Raw genomic sequence first — 20334 nt, 5'->3', positions numbered from 1 at the left:
CTGCTTTCACATCAAAGGGCTCTTACAAAACAGCTTGGTGATGAGTTAAGTACAAATGAATCAGAAACAGATGGACTCAATTTCCTAGAAAATACCCCTGGGCTTCAACAAGAAGAGGGAAAGTGCTCAGCCAAAGGCATTGTGGGTTTTCGTTGATCCTAAAATATGCTCAACGATTTTGCCTGAAACAGAGCTGAGATGTGGGGACCGTCAGGCTCCAAGTCATTAGAAACTCCAGCTGGACTCCAGCCAGCACATCAGCTGATTCCCAGCGGCCCCTCCCCAGCTCTCCTCTGTGGCCCAGGAGAAGACCCCTTTGGCTTGGTCCTGCTCTGGGTTTGCAAGCCTGGGCAGAAAAGCCAGTGAGACCTTCCTCTTTCCGCGTCGGTGCCCTGACTATAAGATGCAGGAGTTAATTTAGATGATCTCTAAAGGCCTTTTCCACACGAGTGTTCCATGAGTAATAATAACAGTAATAATTGCCAGCGTTTGCTGAGTGATTCCTTATGCCAGGCTCTGCTGTGCTAAGGGCTTTATATGCTGTGGCTTGTTTTCCTGCTTTTAGCAGCCCCGAGGTAGAACTATAATTATCTCCATTGTACAGATGAGGAGACTTGAGGCTCAGAGAGTTAGATAGCTTGCCCAAAGGCCCACGGTTGGTATATGGTAGAGTCTGGATTTTGACCAAGTGATAGGGCAACTCTTGGTAATTTCTAGCCCATCTATTCCCAGATTTCCATTCGTGTGACGACTTTCTCATCCTTGGGTTGGTACTGAATAATCTCCTCTCTGTCTGCCCTGCCTGCGGCTCTCTGTTCTCCAACAAGTCTTTAGAGCCTTGGCCAAAGTAACCCCAAAACAGAACTTGTCCTTGCTTACCCTAAGCTCCCCCAGACCCTTACAGGCCTCTGTTAGATGCTGGGGATGCACAATCTTGCTCCCAGGGAGGTGGACAGCGACTCCAGGGCAGCATGATAGATGCCCACTGGAGCAGGCGTGTGGGACACGCCCTAGGAGCCCTGGTGGAGCCGCCGGACTAGCTGGGTGAGGCCCCAGCAGGAGTGAGGCAGGCTGGCGAGGTGGGGTGACGGCACTGCTGTGGGGAACAGCGCTCCCTTTGCAGGAAGGTGGGAAGTCACGTGGCACTTGCGGAAGAACAGGAGGTAATTAAAGATGAAGGAAGCCCAGGTGAGTGTTGGCCAACAGCAGACGAGGAGGCCAGGAAGGTAGGGACCAGATCTTCCAGCTGAGCCTTAGGACTTGGTCCTAAATGGAGTGATGAACAGGGGTTAAGCAGGAGAGTGACAGGAGCATCTGTGTCCTGCCTTCTGGCCTGGCCCCCTCCTTGCTGTCTCCCAGCTCCGGTGGGAGTGAAGACGTTAAGGGCAGGGAATTGTCCAGCACAGCCTGTAGCAGGTGCTCAGTCAGTGTTCCCTGAACATCTGCCTCCTGCAGGAAGGTCTGACTTGGGTCAGCTAGAACAGTCTAGAAAGCCAGCATTTAGGCTGTGGTTCTAACCCTGGCTGCACCAGAGAATCACCTGGGGAATGTGTGAACCACACCAGCCCTTGGATTAGGATCTCCAGTGGCAGAGGGGCCTGGCCTCAGTGTTTTCCGAAGCTGCTCATGTAGACGCAGCACATGGCCAGGGTTGGAATGCCTGCAGCCTTTGCTGGGCATCAGTCTCCCGGGTGCTTGCCTCGCCCCAGCCCAGGCCTGTGAAATCAGCGCGGGACAGAGCAGGCAGGGGTCAGGGCAGCTGCGTTTTTCAGAGGTTCCCGGCGTGATTCTAATGTACACATAACGCTGAGAACCCTTGATCGTATCATTGGATATACTTGCCTTGGCTTCTAAAGTAGGTCTGAGCCCTGGTGGGTCAGTGGTGATTAGAGAGTGATCAGAAGGGTGACCCAGATGCAGCTTGAAGCCCTTCTCATGAAGCAGTGAGTGTTTGATGGCTGCCACTCTTGGAGACACAGACGATACAGGTCAGGGCAGTCTCAGAGTCTCTTACAGAACTCTCTCACCCAGCACCCATGGCGCTGCACCCTGCTGGCTGGGTGGGGATGCATGGCCCTGTACCTGGGCTCCAAACTCCGACTCCATCCTTATCCTCCAGGGCTCTTCTGAGCCTCTCTGTCATCAACACCAAATAGGAATGATGAGTGAGGAAGACATGTTCTGATCACTTAACTGCTCAACTTAGTGGTATGGTCAGTGGATAAAGGGACTTGAGTGCCAGCCTGGGGGTTTCTGATTGTACGCAGCAAGAAATCATTCAGGTATTCATGTAACAAATATTTACCAAGAGTTTTACATCACAGTAAGACCAGTCTCACAGCCGTTCTTTCCCAGGGGAGACAGACAGTAGCTAGGTGAAGAGGTACATGGTTAACTTGTAATATGAGTTGGGATGGGAACAATTTTCATACAAGGCTAGGGAATAACGTTGGAGGAATTCTCACGTGGTCAGGAAAGGTCTCTTGGAGGTGACAAGGAATCTAGTCCTGTGGGATGGTAGGGAGCCTGACAATGAATGGAAGGCAAAGGAGTGGCATGTGCAAAGGCCCCGAGGCATGCTTGGTGTGTTTGAGAAACAGGGAGGCCAGAGTGGTTGCAGAAGGAGAGCAAGGAGGAGGGTGATGAGGGTGGAGGGTAGCAGGGCCCAGGCACACAGGACTGTAATAAAGAATCCAGTTCTTCAGCAGGAGAATAACCTGCCTTTTATCTCCTGAGTAAGAGAGTACATCAGGTTTGATTGATGGGTAGTGAGAAGAGCATGGAATATCCTCATTTCAAGGACATGGGCTTCGAGTTTGAACTCACGTATGACCTGGGGCAAGTTGCCTCCCCTCTGTGGCCCCCAGTTTCCTTTGTGGAAGGATCGGCCACACAGTCTGTGTTTAGCTGTATCTAGTAAGGTATCCTGGGAGCCTCCAGCTGTCCGCTGCCCGAACATAAACTGAAGATAAAGAAGTGCCCACCACTCGCATGGCTGTGACACTGAAAACCCTTTGGAAGCAGTGTCACCGTTTGTTCATAATTGAATGAAGTTGTCGCTCTTTTTGACTCAGCTGTTGTCCCCAGGGCAGACCCGTAAATGCTGATTTACTGAGGCTGAGCTGGCCTTATTTCACGATGGTCTCATTCGTCTTTATCCCAGGAGAAAAGTGAAGTGGCTGGGGGAGGCGGGAAGGGGGCCAGAGGCGCGGGGGTTGTGGAGCTGGCTGGCGGACAGTGGCTGGGGTGAGGCCGGGAGCTGGGCGCTGGGAAGGTGTCATATTTTATGAATGATTTCCTGACAGGTAGAGAGGCTGACTCAGCTGGCAGCCTCTCGTGGGTTGGTGTGTGGGGCCTGCTTTTCCGGAGCTGAATACTAATCTGCCTGGGGCAGCTGGCTCCAGGGAAGGAAGGCCCCCAGCTCAGTGGGGAGGGCAACTGTGCATCTTTGGCGGTTTGGTTTTTCTCCCCTAGAACGGAGCTTTTCTTAGCCTGTCCAGGGTGGGCTGGGGATGGGGGCGGGACTCACCAGGCCTCTCCCCTCCTCCTCCTCTTTCTTCTCCTTCTCCCTCCTCTTCTCCACACCCCTCCTCAGAGGCCTCCTGTCAGCAGCTTTCAGCTCCACTGCCCGCCTGGAGCCTCCGCCTGCACTGCCTTCAGCAGACCTGTGCCTGTGCGAGGGGGTGAAGGCAGCTCCCCACAAACCAGGAGGCTCTTGGGGGTTGGGATGGGGGACGAGCTCTCAGGAAACCAGGGAGGCAGAAGCGAGGAGGGATTCTGCCTCCTCCATCCAGGTACCAGCTCCCCAGAGCACTCTCCCTGGAGAATTCCAGTGCTCTCTCTGCCATCTCCTCCGGGTCAGAGAAACCATTCCAGGCAGAAGCCCTGTGCTTGTAGCCAGTGTGGGAGGATTTTCAAGCCTGTCTCAAAGCCTGGGCAGAAGACGTGTGTTTCTGAGCCTGGATGTATTTGCCATCACAGAGGGAAGCGGGGAGGGAGTCTGCAGAGTGTCTGACCACGTGCAAGGCATCAGGAAAGCCTGCCAGGGGCCCAAGGGGAGCTCTCCATCCTGGAGACACTGTATTTCCCTGAATTCTTACTATAACATTAAGAAGAAGTTATTATTTTCCCCATTTTTTACAGATGAGGAAATCAGCTCAGAGAGGGAAATTTATTTGCCCACAGTCACACAGCAATTAAGTCGGGGAGTGAGGTTTCAAACCAGTCTGCCCAGCACTGAAGCCATTCCTTATACTTCACTCCCTGCCTTTGGAGGGAAAGCCTGCGAAGAAGGTGAATTTGAAGGAGGAGCCCATCTTCTTGGTGCCAGAAAAGAAGTGTGGGATGGGGGAGTCAAGAGACTTGAGTCTAACCTGCTGCATGATTCTGAGTAAACTATGCCCTTTCTCTGCTCCTCTGTTACCCCATCTGGATCAGAAAAGGTTTAAACTCGATGCTTTTGAGATCCCTGGTCCTGCCTGCATTTTCTCCTGAAACCATCTTGCCAAGGCCCAGAGCCTTGAAGGGGACTTGGACACTGGCTGGCCTGAGAGTCCTGGCCAGCTGTGGCCACCAGGGCACATTCCTAGGGGCCTTCCATCTCTCTGAGGGGCTCTCGAGGCTCAGGGAAGGAGAGGCACTGCTGGCAAATGGAAGCCAAGCCCCGATCCCAGCTTGGCCTGGAGGGTGGTCTGCTGATGTTGGCCAGAGCCTCAGAGTGCCAGGCCCACGACCCATGTTTCTGCCTCCATCCTGAGGGCTCAGGGAGAGAAGGAAGCCCAGTGCTCTGGGACACATGCACTCGCACACACTCGCACACCCCGCTTCCTTCTTCTGAGGTGTTGATTAGATTGGGCCTCCTTTAATTATCAACACTTGGCAATTTGCAGGAGACTGACTGCAGGTGGTGGGGGCAGAGGGGAGGAGGCAGCCTCTGGAGGGCCAAGGAAATCTAGCTGCTGAGAAGCATCTGGGTCACCGGCTCCTCCTCCCAGGCTTGTCTGCAGGCCACGTCAGGCTTGCTCTCTGGTCCTGGTCTTTGTGCCACACCCCAGAAAGAGGTCCCGGCTAGCAGGCAGAGAACAGGCAGAGTAGCAAGGGTGGCTGGTGATGCTGGAAATAAGATGGAACAAATCAGCAAGTTTAAGCAACTGGTGCCCAGAAGCCCCATCACTGTTACCTTGTTGGGGAGCATCTCTGGAACCAATGTGCCAGCTTCCTCCTTCCAGACCTACCCTTACTGCCTGGTGGCCTGTGGACAAGGCACTCACCTCTCTGTGCCTCAGTTTTCCCATCTCTGAAATGGGAGCAGTCTACTCTGGGGCTATTGGGGGTGTACACGAAGCCAAGTGCGTCTTCTTGGCACCCGTGGTGAGCTGGTCAGTGGCAGCCATCGCTGCTGGGGTGGCTGTTGTTGTGGTTGGTGTGACACCTCACCTAGCCCCCCTCTTGCATTGTGTTGGACACAGCCCCTGGAAGGAGACGACCATCTCCTTCTTCCCCTAGGACTTCCATCTGAGCACCTGAACGGTACCTGCTTCTTCACGCATCTGTCTCGTAGACAGTGCAGTCCTGGAATTCTAGGGCTGTGCCCCCCGCAGCCCACACCCATTCCTGTTGGGTGGATGTTTCGACAGTCCCAGCAGGGGGAGGGGGGAGGCTGGGCTTCCCCGCTGCTACCGCTCTGCACCCCCCCCTCTACTCGGCTACCTCTAGGTGATGTGGCCACTTCAGAAAGCCCGTGGCACCCGGGGGAGAAGCGGAGTGTTGCCCAGACCACCTTGGGAAGGAGCCGGGCTGCAGCTCACGTACTTCCTCTTCCATCCACACCTGCCACATCCTGGACGTGGTTTCTGTTCCTCTGCGAGAGCTGATAAACCTGCGGGCGCACAGGGAGGCCCGGAGCCACTCCCCAGCACACCTCCCCCCTTAGCCTTCTAGAAGGCCCCAGACCTCAGAGGTGCTTGGTATGTGGTTGCTGGATACCTTCATTCATGGGGTGGGGTTTTCTTCCCAGGCACCAACACAGTAGAGAGGAGAGCCAGCTAAGTAACAGTGACACCCTGAGACACAGCACTGCAGGCTTCTGCCACTGAGTGTGAACTAGCGCGGGGCTTGCGGGACACAGATTGGAGGTGAAACCTCCGTGGGGAGCTGGGTCCGAGCTCTTTGAGGGCACACATGTTCTCAGCACTGCCCAGCCCCCGCATTTTGGTGATGGCTCTAATCAATAGGGAGCAGCGAGGCCCAGGATGGTACGATGCAGCTGCTGCAGCCTGACTCGGCTGTTGGGCTGCCCTCTGGTTTGGGGGTGTAGCCTCGGGCAGCGCTGGTGCAGCCTCCACTCTCTCTGAGCCTCTACCATTTTCCAGGCAGTGGGCTGCATCCTGGAGATGCCAAGATCCAACTCAACACACTCTTTTGAGCATCTGCTACCCACCAGGCCCTGGGCCTCTGCGATGGTGGTGCAGCCCCTGCCCCGGGAAACCCCAGGGTGGACGTGTGACTCACACCAGGTGATTCATTTGAAAAGAGGGTTGGGTACCTTGAATGGGGGCAGTTAGGAAGGGAGCAGCCAACTAGCCACAGGGCCATGCACGAAACACCTGGTTCTGTGCCTCAGTTTCCCCATCTGTCAGGCTGTCCTGCAGGATGCAGCCCCAGGGTCACACTCTCTGGGGCTCCTGCAGCCTGCCAGGCTGACTCTTCCTCATTAGTCAGGTCTCAGCCGAAGTGTTTCCTGCCAGAGGCCTTCTCTCACCACCCAGCCTCTGCCCCTGCCCCTCCCCCACTGTTCCTTCTGACAGCAGGTGCAGCAGAATGTTTGTGATGTGCTGCCCCTTGTATGGTCTTCCTCTCCTTAGCCCAGAGCTTGGCACTGAATCAATATTTGCTGAATGAATGAATGAATGAATGAGTCTGCCAGATCCCGTGGGGCTTGCTCACCACGCCAAGGGCTGCCTCCTGGAGAAGGGGAAAGGCTGGAAGGTTAAATGAGGCAGCAACAAGAAGACCACAACTGTGTTGTTGAAAAGCCCCCCTGTCAGCCTGTGAGCGGTGAGGAGAGGGAGCCCGGTGGCCGCAGCAGAGAGGCTGTCACCGGCTCCTTTCCTGCCTTCCCCTCCGCACCTCACGCCTTCCAAAGTGGAGTTGTTTCAGCTCAGAGCCCAGTTCCTCATGAACTGTCATTGTAAACAGCCTGGAGGCCAGGAAAAAGATGCTTTTAAGTTCTCTTTTCCTCCTTGAAAGACTAGCTTAATGAAAAACGACTGCACTGGTGGTAGAGGAAAGTGCAGCCTGTCTGAGCTGAGAGGGGCCCAGAGAGAGGCGCTCCCAGTGCCGGGAACAGGCCAGGTGCCTGACGCACAGCGGGACTGGGAAGTGGCTGTCAGAGTGTCCGGGAGCGATGGGAGGGCGGGAAGGGGCTGCAGGGTGCTCACAGGCCTTGGGGGAGGGCAGGAGGAAGGACACCTGGAGACTCAGAGGGAGTAGCTCGGGGAGACTGGGGCCTGTGAGGAGGCGTCTGCACTTCCTGTCGCTGGGTGGGCACCGGACTGGTTCCCAGGGCGAGCGGTGGCCCATTGCTAACAAGGCGCCGGCTCTCCCCTGAGCCCAGCTTCCGGCCACGCGGTGGGGGGTCTCTAGCAGAGGGGGTGGGGGTGGGAAGGAACCCGCGGGTTGATGACTGATGACTTTATCTGAGGAATCCTTGCCTGGACTTTGGGGGTGGTGTTGGTGGGGAACCATGGCCCACCAGGAGGGCCCCAGACCTGCAGCAGACAGAGGTGAGGAGGAGAAGTGGTAGGCTCTCGACAGACCGGAAGGAAAGGTTGTATTTAGAGACGTGGAATCAGTGAGATTGCAGAAAGAGGAGGCAGCAGGAGAGGTTAGAGGCCTGAGCACGGACCAGAGGAGCCTGAGGTCAGGGTTTAGATCGTCGACTTTGTTTAGGTGGCTCTGGCCCCCAGGTCCTCTTCACTCTGCCATCGTCTGTTTTATGGCCTGGGCTGTGTGGGCCTCGGTTTCCCCACCCATTCACGGGAATAACGATTTATAGCATCCATTTGTCGTGAAGCCCCGAAAGACATTGCACAAATCACATCCCAAATTCTAACAAACTGAATTCTGCCCAAGGAACTTTGAGAGATGGGCCAGAATAAGCCCAGCAGAACAAAATAAGGATATAAGAGTTAGAATTGCCTCTTTTTTTGGCAAGAGGTGTTGTTTGTGAGGAAGGGCGGAGAGGACGCAAAACATGTAGATATTGTCTATAACAAAAGCTTCGGGGGTGAGATGAAGACTAGCACGTCCTTTGAGGTGGGTTGTGTATTGTCATTCATTTTTGTCCTTTAAATCCAGGTGCCCTGGGTTAACCTGACCGAGCCCCGACCCAAAGGCGCCTCCTGGTGGCCAGATATAAAAATACTGATTGTTCTCCCACTTGCTTTTTTCTCTCCCTTGTTAAAACAATGTATTGTACTTTTTTCTGAATACCAGACTAATGCATCCAAATACAATGTATTTCCTGTACGATTGGTTCCTAGAAGCACAAGGGCTGGGTGGTGGATGCTAGTGTTTTACATGTAAGCAGGTGACATCTTAAGTCTCTTTCCAAAATAGTTTGCACCAATTTGCAATCCCTTTTTGGTTCAGATAAACACCAAGAAGAGACTGATTGGGTCATTTCCTCCACAGGTCCTGTCCATAAAGTAAAAGGGCTGGATTTTAAAAGAATAAAAGGAAAGTAAGGAAACCAATTCTCTGAACAGTATGGCTCCTGCTTTACACTCAGGGTGAGACCCACCAATGGATGAGCCAGCAAAGGCTGGAAGAGTCTTGCCAGGCAGTGACCCGTCCAGGGCCACACAGCTAGTGGGTTTTCAAAAGCCTGTCCTATCTCCAAACCCTTTGCTGCCCCCATGACCCCACCCTCTTCCTCAGCTTCTTTATTCATCCTACCAACAAACAGCTCAGCCTGGCTACCGCCGGCCAGGCTTTCTGCATCAGGTAGGAGATGCCACAGCGAGCAAAAGCAGATGTATCCCTGTGCACTTGAAGAATCTCACAAATAAATGCATAATTGCAAACGGAGCCAAGTGGCCAGGGCAAGAGGAACGGGTGAGTGAAGGGTGAGGGTGCCTGCAGCTGGCCAGGCACAGCAGCTTTTTTCTATTTTGAGGGCATGGGGTGGCTCTGAGGGGTTTTAAGCAGGGGAGGAAGTGACTGGGTGAAAGATCAGATCAAGCAGAAAGATCAGTGTGTGAGTTTGAAGCTGCTATCTGGGTCTCCCTGTCCGTCACATGTCCCTTGGAGCCCCATCTAGGCCTCTGGGCCTGGGGGACCTGTGGTGGCTGCCAGGCGCGGGGGTGGATGAGGGGAGCATGTGGCCGTTGAGCCCACCTCCGGCAGCCAGGTCTGAAGAGCTGGCCGCTTCCGCCCTCTGGTCTCCCTGTGGTTGGCTGCTGGGGCCGGGACACCTCGGGCCAGCATGGAGGGGAGCTGGACTGTCCCAGGAGGGGCTGGGGCCTCCTAACTCCCAGCTGGTCTGTGGTTCTGAGGGCCCAGCTCAGCCTCTTCCTGCCATTTGTCCCAGCCCTGGGCCTTATCGGGAAGGAATCTTTCCAGGGCTTCTCCCCGCCCCTCCCCACTTCCTCTCCCCACCCTCCCCCAGGCTGTGAAGGGGACAGAGAGGTGCCTGGCTCTCTGGACAAAGGGGCCTTGGGGTTTGGGTTAGGGGCTTCGTTTATGGACACTCCTCAGCCCCTTCATTCCCAATGGTTTCCTCTCTTCCCTTTCCCGAGTCCTTCCGGGCCTCCGGGGCCTGGCACCCGCGTGGCCTCCGCACGACCAGTCAGCAGCCACCTTCCAGCCAGCAGTGTGTGCCAGGCTCCGCACCAGTCAGACGGGGGAAGAGCAGTGGGACGCGCCCTGCCCTCCGGAGCTCACAGCCCAGTGGGAAGATGCAGAACCGCCCCAAGCGAGGGAGAGGAGCACTTTTCTGGAACTGTGTGTGCAAAGGGCTGTGGGCTGGAAGGAAGAAGGGGAGGGCGGGGCCGTGGTCAGAGGAGAAAGAGTCCATGGCTTCCTCCCCTGGACTTCCAAACACAGGGTCTGCTGTGATAAGAAACGGGGTTGGGGGATAGAGAAAGCAAGACACACACACACAGTCCATTTTCCCCACAAAACTAAAGCTGTTTAATTTGAAGGACTTTTCTTTATTCTGAGATGATGGCCTTCCTGTATTTTTCTTTCCTTTTTTTCGGTGTTTTCATGTCCTTTCCAGAAGGTACTTTGTTATTTGTTTTTCACTGTGGTTAAAGAGAACATAACATGAGTTGTACTCTCTTCACAAACTGGTAAGTGTATGCCCCTGTGCCGGTGCCCAGCGCTGTACAGTGGAGCCCTAGGACTGACTCATCTTGCATGACTGAAACTCTACCCCCACTGAACAGCAACTCCCCATTTCCTCCTCCCCCCAGCCCCTGGCTACCACCATTCTACTTTCTGTTTCTATGACTTTGACTCCTCTCAATACCTCATCTAAGTGGAACCAGGCAGTACTTGTCCTTCTGTGACTGGCTGATTTCACTTAGCTTGTCCTCAAGTTTTCATTTATGTTGTAGCGTAAGACAGGATTTTCTTCTTTTTAAAGGCTGAATAATATTCCATTGTACATAATATGCCACATTTTCTTTACTCTCATTCATCCACCAGTGGGCACATATGATGTTACCAATTCCATTGCAATGCAGTAGTCAACATGGGAATGCAAATATATTTTTCAACATCCTGATTTCTGTTCTTTTGGAAATATACCCAGAAATGGGATTGCTAGATCATGTGGTAGTTCTATATTTATTTCTGAAGACCTTCCATACTGTTTTTCCTAACAGCTGCACCATTTTACATTCCCATCAACAGTGCCCAAGGGTTCTCTTTTTCATGTCTTCCAACACTTGGCAACGCTTGTCTTTTGGATAATAGCTGTTCTAGTGTGAGGTGATACCTCTTTGTGGTTTTGATTTGCATTTACCTGATAATTAGGGGTGTTGAGCACCTTTTCATGTATTTGTGGGCCATCTGTGTGTCTTCTTCAGAGAAAAGGCTGTTCAGGTCCTTTGCCCATTTTTTAATCTGGTTATTTGGGTTTTTGCTGTTGAGTTGTAAGCGTTCCTTATATACTAACTCCTTATCATATATATGGTTTGCAAATGTTTTCTCCCGTTTCAGTTCAGATTGCCTTTTTGTCGATTGTTTCTTTTGCTTTGCAGAAGCTTTTTAGTTTGATAAAGACCCACTTGCCTATGTTTGCTTTTGTGGCCTGTGCTTTTGGTGTCATATCCAAGAAATCATTGCCAAGACCAATGTTATGAAACTTTTCCCCAATGTTTTCTTCTAGGAGTTTTATAGTTTCAGGTCCTACCTTTAAGTCTTCAATCCATTTTGAGTTGATTTTTGTGTATGGTGGAAGATAAGGGTCCAATGCCATCCTTTTGCATGTGGATATCCAGTTTTCCCAGCACCAATTGTTGTTTTGTTTTAAGGGCCTTCCTTGGCAGAATAACAAATTTTCAGTCCTTTGCAGGTTCCCCAGAATTTCCTTTAAAATGTTACTGGTCTATGAAATCCTGTGAACCAGTTTTGTAACTTTATTATAGTGACAAATTGTATTTTTAAAACTAGGATGTGTGGTCCAGTATACACATGGCTCTTATGAAAAGAGTGGGGCAGTCAGGAATGTTCCAGAAAATCTGGGCCATAGGACTATGTCCTTGGAGGCCACATCCCAGACTGACTAGCAGTTGGTTCCTTCTCCCCAGTCAGACCATGGGCACATTAGAGTTCAGGGCTCCACAGAGGAGGTGCTCGTTAACGTCTGTTCACTGCCATGCAGCCAGGGGTGCAGCGATCAGAGAGGTGAAGCCCTTTGCCCACATCACAGAGCAGCTCAGGCAGAGGCAGCTGGCCTGGGGTCTCCCAGTTCTCAGGCCAGCACTGTTTTGACTGCCCAGTTATCAGCATGTGGCTCTCTGCCGGCACCGAACAAAACCTTCCTCCCCCTGGAGTCCGGAGTGGTTGACAAAGAGCTTTTTCCTTCTGAACTGGAAAGCCTTGATTTTGTAGAGATGGGGCTTGTACCATCTTAGTGCCTCCCCTGGCTGCCAGCATGGCACCTGGCACATGGGGAGAGCATGGTAAATATCTGAACGAAGGGACGACTAGCAATTTCAGTTGAGAGGCATCTCTGTATAAAAGCCAGAAATCAGAGAATTTAGATTCTGTTTCCCACTCTGCTGCAGGTTTGCTGTGTAACACTGGACAGGTTCCTCCCTGTCCCTAGGCCTTAATTATCTTATCTGTTAACAATAACAGCAACAATAATAACAGACAACATTATAATGAGCGTCTCCTATGTGTCAGGAACTGCTGCTGAACACTTTTTTTTTTAATTGAAGTATAGTCAGTTTATAATGTGTCAATTTCTGGTGTACAGCATAATGCTTCAGTCATACACGTACATACATATATTCTTTTCCATTATAGGTGACTACAAGATAGTGAATATAGTTCCCTGTGCTGTACAGTAGAAACTTGTTATCTATTCTATATATAGTAGTTAGTATCCGCAAATCTCAAACTCCCAGTTTACCCCTTCTCACCCTGCATTAACCACTTTTATAGCTATAAACACATTTACTCCTCCCGTCACCCCCCAGAGATAGTATTAATGCCTCTGGTGTGCAGATGAGGAAACCCTGGCCCAGAAGGGTTAAGTATGTTGTCTGAGGTCACACAGTTAGTTGGAGGGACAGCAGGGCTTCCGATGCAGGCAGGCTGTCTGGCTCCAGAGATCACCTCATCCCTAGATGATACTAAGCCTCTAGAAGATGTATCTTTTCTTGCTCAGAAAGGCAGTGATTCTTTGAGATGCAGAAAGTGGCAGCCGTTTCAATTCTGGGCCCTTGGCAAAATGTTTCTGGTTGAGTTCCTGCGGGCTTTGTTCAATAGAAACCATGCAGATCTCTTCCTAGGAGGAAGGCAACTGTTAGAACAGGGTTACTCAGGAGGGATTTTGGTGGAGAGGGAGGTAAAAAGCAGACGGGAAGGCCTGTCTCCCTGTCTCGCTGCCTCTCCGGGCGGGGCCTCTTCAGTGTTCCCTCAGCTCCATCGCGGCTCCCCGCAACAAGGTCTAGGCCACCTTCAGCCCTGACCTGGGTGACTCTCTGGGCATCCAGCCTCACCTGCTCCAAAGCATTCCAGGTAGTGGCCAGAGTCAGCCTCTAAAAACAGGAATGAATCACATCACACCTCTCATAAAGCCCTCCCATGGCTTTTAGAAGCTCTTGTAATAAAACCCAAGGTGATCCCTGCCCACCTCTCTGACCCCACCCATACCTCCTCCTTTTCACTCACCCTCCTGTAGCCCTGCGCTGTCCCAGCCAGTGGCCATGAGCCACATGGGGCCGCTGAGCCCTTGAAATGTGGCTGATCCAAACTGAGATGTGCTCGTCCCTATAAAATACACACTGGATCTCAAAGCCATAGTAGAAAAAAAGATGTAAAAATGTCTCATTAATAATTTTTACATATTTCACAGAACTAGAACAAATCATAATAAAATTTATATGGAACCATCAAAGACCTAGAATTGCTAAAGCATTACTGAAGAGAAAGAAAGAGGCTGGAGGAATAACTCTCCCAGACTTCAGACAATACTATAGAGCTACAGTCATCAAGACAGCATGGTATTGGTACCAAAACAGACATATGGACCAATGGAACAGAATAGAGAGCCCAGAAGTGAACCCACAAACTTTTGGTCAACTCATCTTCGACAAAGGAGGCAAGAATATACAATGGAATAAAGACAGTCTCTTCAGCAAATGGTGTTGGGAAAACTGGACAGCAGCATGTAAAACAATGAAGCTAGAACACACCCTTACACCATATACAAAAATCAACTCAAAGTGGATTAAAGACTTAAACATAAGACAAGATACAATAAACCTCCTAGAGGAAAACATAGGCAAAACATTATCTGACATACATTTCAAAAATTTTCTCCTAGAAGAAATAAAAGCAAGAATAAACAAATGGGACCTAATGAAACTTACAAGCTTCTGCAGAGCAAAGGAAACCAGAAATAAAACAAGAAGAAAACCTACGGAATGGGAGAAAATTTTTGCAAGTGAAACCGACAAAGGCTTGATCTCCAAAATATATAAGCAGCTTATACGACTCAATAAGAAAAAAATAAACAACCCAATCCAAAAATGGGCAGAAGACCTAAACAAGCAACTGTCCAAGGAAGACATACAAATGATCAAAAAGCACATGAAAAAATGTTCAATATCACTAATTATCAGAGAAATGCAAATCAAAACTACAATGAGGTATCACCTCACACCAGTCAGAATGGCCGTCATTCAAAAATCCAAAAATGACAAATGCTGGAGAGGCTGTGGAGAAAGGGGAACCCTCCTACACTGCTGGTGGGAATGCAGTTTGGTGCAGCCACTATGGAAAACAGTGTGGAGATTCCTCAAAAGACTAGGAATAGACTTACCATATGACCCAGGAATCCCACTCCTGGGCTTGTACCCAGAAGGAAATCTACTTCAGGATGACACCTGCACCCCAATGTTCATAGCAGCACTATTTACAATAGCCAAAACATGGAAACAACCTAAATGTCCATCAACAGGTGACTGGATAAAGAAGATGTGGTATATTTATACAATGGAATACTACTCAGCCATAAAAACCGACAACATAATGCCATTTGCAGCAACATGGATGATCCTAGAGAATGTCATTCTAAGTGAAGTAAGCCAGAAAGAGAAAGAAAAATACCATATGAGATCGCTCATATGTGGAATCTAAAAAACAAAAACAAAGCATAAATACAGGACAGAAATAGACTGATGGACAGAGAATACAGACTTGTGGTTACCGGGGGGTGGGGGTAGAGGGTGGGAAGGGATAGACTGGGATTTCAAAATTGTAGAATAGATAAACAAGATTACACTGTATAGCACAGGGAAATATACACAAAATGTTATGATAAATCACAGAGAAAAAAATGTGACAATGAGTGTGTATATGTCCATGAATGAGTGAAAAATTGTGCTGAACACTGGAATTTGACACAACACTGTAAAATGATTATGAATCAATAAAAAATGTAAAAAAAAATAATTTTTACATTCATTCTATGTTGAAATGATAATAGTTGAGATATATTGGGTTAAATAAAATATATTATTCAAATGAAATTCACCTGTTTCTTTTTACTTTTTTTTTTTTTTACAATACCAGTATTTATTCTGAAAGGTAATTGTATGTTCCAAGTAGCAGGTATTAACAACTTCCAACGCCATCTCTAGAGCTCTTGCAATAATTTGCAGTTCTGAACCATGCTTTGGAAAAGCATCTCCAGCCATCCGTCCGTGCAGGATTTATTCCTGTCCCATCATTGGTAACAAGCGCACTTGTTGCTGCAGGAACTTTAAATTCTTCTGTTGAAAATCTTAAGACTGTTGTGAAAGGTGTACTTTCAGGAACACTGAGTTCTTTGTAAGACAGCCTCAGGTCCAACATCAGCACGATCTTAAAAGAAATCTTTGACATAGTGGAGCTGGTCTGGGCAGAGACACCCCCCCCCATTAAGTTCCCTCTTTTGACTTTTTTATTGCAGCTCCTAGAAAACTGTAAATTCCACGTGTGGCTCGCACTCTCTCCCTATTGGACAGCACTGCTCTGACCACCCTGGCTTTCCTTCGGTTCCTGGATGGCCTCAGGCCTCTGGGCCCTGCATCCCTCTGCCCACAGCTCTCCTCCCTCCTGCCCCATTGCCCCCGGCCCAGGTGCGCCTCTGGAGCTCCATCACCCAGAACCCTCCTGTTTGCGTGTTTTTTATCTTCCTTCTCTGATGGAGTGCAGGCTCTGCTCTCCGTCCAGCACCTGGCTCCATGCTGGCCCGGAAAGGCCTGCGGTCTGTCAGAAGCCTGGGGGAGGGAAGGATGGGAACTGGCCCACATTCCTTGCCCGGAGCCAGGGGAGGTGGGGTCTTCGGCCAGAGGGCTCCACCTGCTGTTGTTCAGGATTTAGCTGAAGCAGGAGTAGGTGATCAGCGGCTCTGAGCAGAACACAGGCTACAAGAGGCTTTGGGCATTTCGTGGGGTCCTGGGAGCAGATGTGTGAGTAGAACCAGGGGCATGGAGACTCCCAGACTTTGTGAGAACTCATTTGGCAGCTGGGTCAGCTGCCGCTGTGTGCCAGGCCCTCAGAAATCACCAGGGCAGCCCCGGGTCCACCTCGGCCCTGCCGCTCAGCAGCACGGTGACCTGAGCAGGTCACTCAACTCCACTCCAAATGAGCACTGTGGCTCAGTGCCTGGGGCCGGCGAGGACCAGAGTTAGGGCTGTGTGTCCAGTGCCCATGGGGTGCCATGTGGGGACACAGAGGTGCTCAGGCCATGCCAACGTCCTCGTGACCAGGACTCCCTCCCAGCCCACAGCCACCTTTGCAGGACGCTGGCCACGTTGGGGACAGAATCAATGCGTGGCCTCAGTTCCCTAGTAAGCCCTCTGCCTCCCACTACAGGTGGACCACCGGGTCACCATCTTGTTCTCTGTCTTCACCTCGAGGACCCTGACTTTAGCAGAATCTGGAGGAGGAGGAGGAGGAAGGAGATACCACTATTTTTGTGAGGCAGCCCTGGGTTTTAATTGGCCGCTAGCTCAGAGTGAGACCACGGGTGACCTGATCACCAAAATAGACCAGGAGGAGGGCAGAAGCTTCCAAAACCAGGAGCAGGTGGCTGAAAGGAAGTGAGGGCACCATTCTTGGAACTGGCCCAGCTCCATAGCTGGCCTAGAGAGCAGGGAGCCCCCCGTCTGGAAACCTCTACTAGTCCAGCCCCTGTGGGTGAGCACAGGGTGGGGCAGGAGCAGGTGCCAGCCAGTTGAGAGTCTGGGTCCTTCTGGAGCACAGTATATGGCAAGGTGGGAGGAGAGCTGTGTTCTGACTCTGCGTCCTTTTCCATCCGCTGCTCTTAAATGAATCCAGGCAGCTTTTCTAAGACTGGGCCAGCGCCCCTGGGCCTCCACTTTTGAGGTTAGAAGGACGCAGGAGACAAGGTGGGCCGGGGCTCCAATCCCACGTCAGACATTGGGAGCTTCCCTGAGGCCCATGGTGAGAAGGTGACAAGGGCAGCTCTCCTTCAGTGGCTGCTGCACTCAGCGGCTCGAAAAGAAATGCAAGGAACAAAGAAGATGGCTTCTCTCATACAGCAGATAATGAACGTTCTGGTTCTCAGCCCTGGAGAGGATCATCTCCCAGTATCCCCAGCCAGGAAATTTACAGACTGCAATTGACCCTTCCAGAGGGCCTGGGTGGGGCCTGGGCTCCAAGAGGGCAGTGTCTCCTGCTGGTTTCTCCATGGGCAGAGGTGTCTGGTGAATCCCACGACCTCTGGCCAGAGCCAGGCTGCCCAGGGAGAACAGAGCCTGGCGGACCCCCAGCTTGGTGTTGAGGGCGGGGCCCCATGGAGGGGAGAGGAGCATGGGCAAGGGCAGCCCCCAACTCTGCTTTTTTGTTTTATGTCTAATTATGAAAGCAATTCATACTCTTTGTAAAATTTGGGAACTACAGAAAGGTAGAAAGAAGAAAATGAAAGTCATCTGTCATCCCAGTGCCCAGAGATGACGCTGTTGCCATTTTGCTGTATTTCTCTCCAGACCTATTTTTCTACACAGATCATACATATGTATATAAGTATGTATTTTAATTATAATTGTCATCATGCTCTGTAGCTGCTCCCCCAGCCCCACATGACATTATATCGTGAATACTTTCTCGCAGCGTTCAAATTTTCTTTAAAGTTATTTAATGGCTGTATAATATTCTATTAATAATTTATCTAGCTATTCTCCTATTTTTTTCCATTCTCTTATTTTAACTCTCTCTTTTTTTTTTTCAACAAGGGGGAATTTGGCAGTTTTAAAACTTCCACTTAAAACTAAGTCCAAGGAGGGGAGGGTGCAGCTTAGTGGTAGAGTGCGTGCTTAGCATACACAAGATCCTGGGTTCAATCCCCAGGTCCTCCATTTAAAAAATAAATAAATAAACCTGATTACCTGCACCGCCCCCCCGCAAAAGAAACCAAAACAAGTCCAGCTCTTTGGCAGCCAAGATGGAGCAGTTCTGCTTTTCACACTGAGGAAGGCCCTTTGGTTTAACATCTCCGGGTGACAGCAAAGGTTGAGTGTTTGGAAAAAGACAAAAACTAAAACCCACCACCACCACCGGGGAGGCTGAGAAAGGGAGTTTTCCTCTGTGGCTGCCGCTCCCGCTGGGCCCTCGTCAGAGTGCCGGCCACGTCATCCGAGAGGGTCTGGATGTGCCCATCCTCCAGGCAGCATCCTGGGATGTGAGCTGCAGGAAAGGGTCAGACCATTCACACTCTGTTTGTGATGAGGGGCTGTGTGATCTCAGGAAGTCCTCGCACTGCTCCGTTTCTCCCTTACCTAGGCTGTACCGTGGGCCTTATGCTGGAGTGGCTAGAAGCGTGCGGTAAAGCTGCCTCTGGCCCAGTATTGCCTGAGAAAAGCAATGGGGCCTGGTGGGGCCTGGGTGGCCTCGGGCAAGTGATCTTTGCCCTGTAAGAGCCATGGAGCCCCTCCCAGCTCTGAGATTCTCTGATGTGTCCCCAGCCCCCGGGGTCTGTGGCTACACCCTGAATGGCTGGCCCTTGTTGGCCTTCCAGTTGTCCAGACTGGACGACTCCAGGCCCTTTTGAACAGCTCTGGCGTCCCCAGGGCCCTGATTTAGTCGCTAACAAGGCATTAATCGAGTTTCCCTGCCTTTCCTGGATCCCTGCTCAGCAGCCCGGAGCCAGGCCCCCAGTATGACTCCTGGAGAACCCCTGGGTCTGATGCATCCCCTAGCCCTTCCAGAGAAATTTCCCATCATATTCGGGCTCCAGGGTCCTGCAAGCAGGGTTTCTGGAGGTTCAGGGCTGAATGCCACTAGAATACACACTTTAGGAGAGCAGAGCCTGTGCTTCGCATTCACTTGGTGCCCTTCATGCCCAGCATGGGGCCTGGCCTACAGTAGACCCTCAGTATGTACTAGCAGACCAAGGCAGCAGTGGCCTCTGACTGCCTCAGTTTCCCTTTCCATCCTGCCCTGCTAGGCGGTGAGCTCTGTGAAAGCAGAGATCAGCCAGTTTTACCTGAGTCCTCCATGCCCAGCAAACACACTGGTGCGTGGAGAGGGTGCACGAATGTGTAAACAGAGACCAGATGGATTGATGAGTAAGTTATGTTTCGAGAGAGTCAGAGTTCATGATGCAGGCCCTCCCTTCTCCCCACCTCCCCAATATGCAGTCCCTTCCCTCCCACTGAAGGGTCCTGAATGGTCCCTTCCTCTGTCCATCCTCAGCTGAAACTGAGACTTCCTGGTTGGGTGACTTTGGACAAATCACTCAACCTCTCTGAGTCTTCATTGCCTCTTCTATAAAATGGGACTGATATTGAAAGCATGGTGAGACTAGCACGGTCGGTGCCTGGCAGGTGGTGGGCACTCAGGGAGAAGTGGTCCCGACTCTTGTTGACAGTGGCCTGGCCTCTGTGCACACTGTGAGCTGCCTGACGGGAGCTGGCTGACCGCTGACTGCTGGAGGTACAGGAGACCATCCAAGCTGTGGAGGGTCCTGGGTCCCCTGACACCCTGGCAGCTTTCCCCGCCACCCCACCCTTGGCTCTGCCGTTGGATGTCCTTTCTCTGCGGTGTGCTGTGGCTGGAGGGCTGGACCAGGAGGGGGGCCCAGCTCCTCTGGAGAGCTGCTTTCCTGTCTCCCCACAAGAGGAGAGCCTGCACAGCCTTGGCGGGCTCCCACACCAGCTGCCCCAGTGCAGGGCGGGGACAGCAGCTGCATCGTGGAGGCCCCCAGGCCCTCTCAGCCTGTCGCTCAGTTCTCTGGGCTTCCAGATTTTCAAGTAGGGAGAAACGCAGTCGGGCTGAAGATTTACAGGCCTGCTGAAAGGAGCAAATGAGATGGTGCCTTTGACGGACGGCGCTCTGGCCCAAGGTTGTAATATAATTATTAGGTGATGAGGATCCAGCCCACAGAGGCGGGGAATGTGCCCACGGCTCCTCAGAGCCGGGAGAGGCCACCTGGCCCGGCGGCCTAGATGCTGTGGGACATGGACAACTGACTTTCTTTCCTCATCTGCAAAATGAGGGCAGTTGCCTTCCCGGGCTTCTGGGAGGAGCCACTGAGGCTGCGCACGTGAGGGGTTGGGCCAAGTCCAGCTTCAGGGCTCGTGC

The 20334-nt window shown here is 51.5% G+C and overlaps 1 protein-coding gene across 4 annotated transcripts in view; it reads left to right on the top strand.

The window, feature by feature from the left end:
• The window catches only part of COMMD7 (COMM domain containing 7), a 34792-nt gene extending 25702 nt beyond the window's left edge, over positions 1–9090 (top strand). For 2 of the 4 annotated variants that reach the window (XM_072944019.1, XM_072944018.1), the window contains exon 9: positions 4144–4465. In XM_072944019.1, coding sequence (XP_072800120.1) covers positions 4144–4394 — 251 coding nt within the window. In that variant the 3' untranslated portion in view covers positions 4395–4465. Of the gene's footprint in view, positions 1–4143; positions 4466–8694 lie in introns of those variants that run through there. The other 2 variants (XM_072944020.1, XM_072944027.1) reach the window with 2 other exon arrangements.
• Positions 9091–20334: the final 11244 nt, after the last annotated feature.

This window comes from Vicugna pacos, chromosome 19 (assembly GCF_048564905.1).
Source record: "Vicugna pacos chromosome 19, VicPac4, whole genome shotgun sequence".
Classification (NCBI taxonomy): Eukaryota; Metazoa; Chordata; class Mammalia; order Artiodactyla; family Camelidae; genus Vicugna; species Vicugna pacos.
This window is presented reverse-complemented; position numbering and strand designations above follow the sequence as displayed.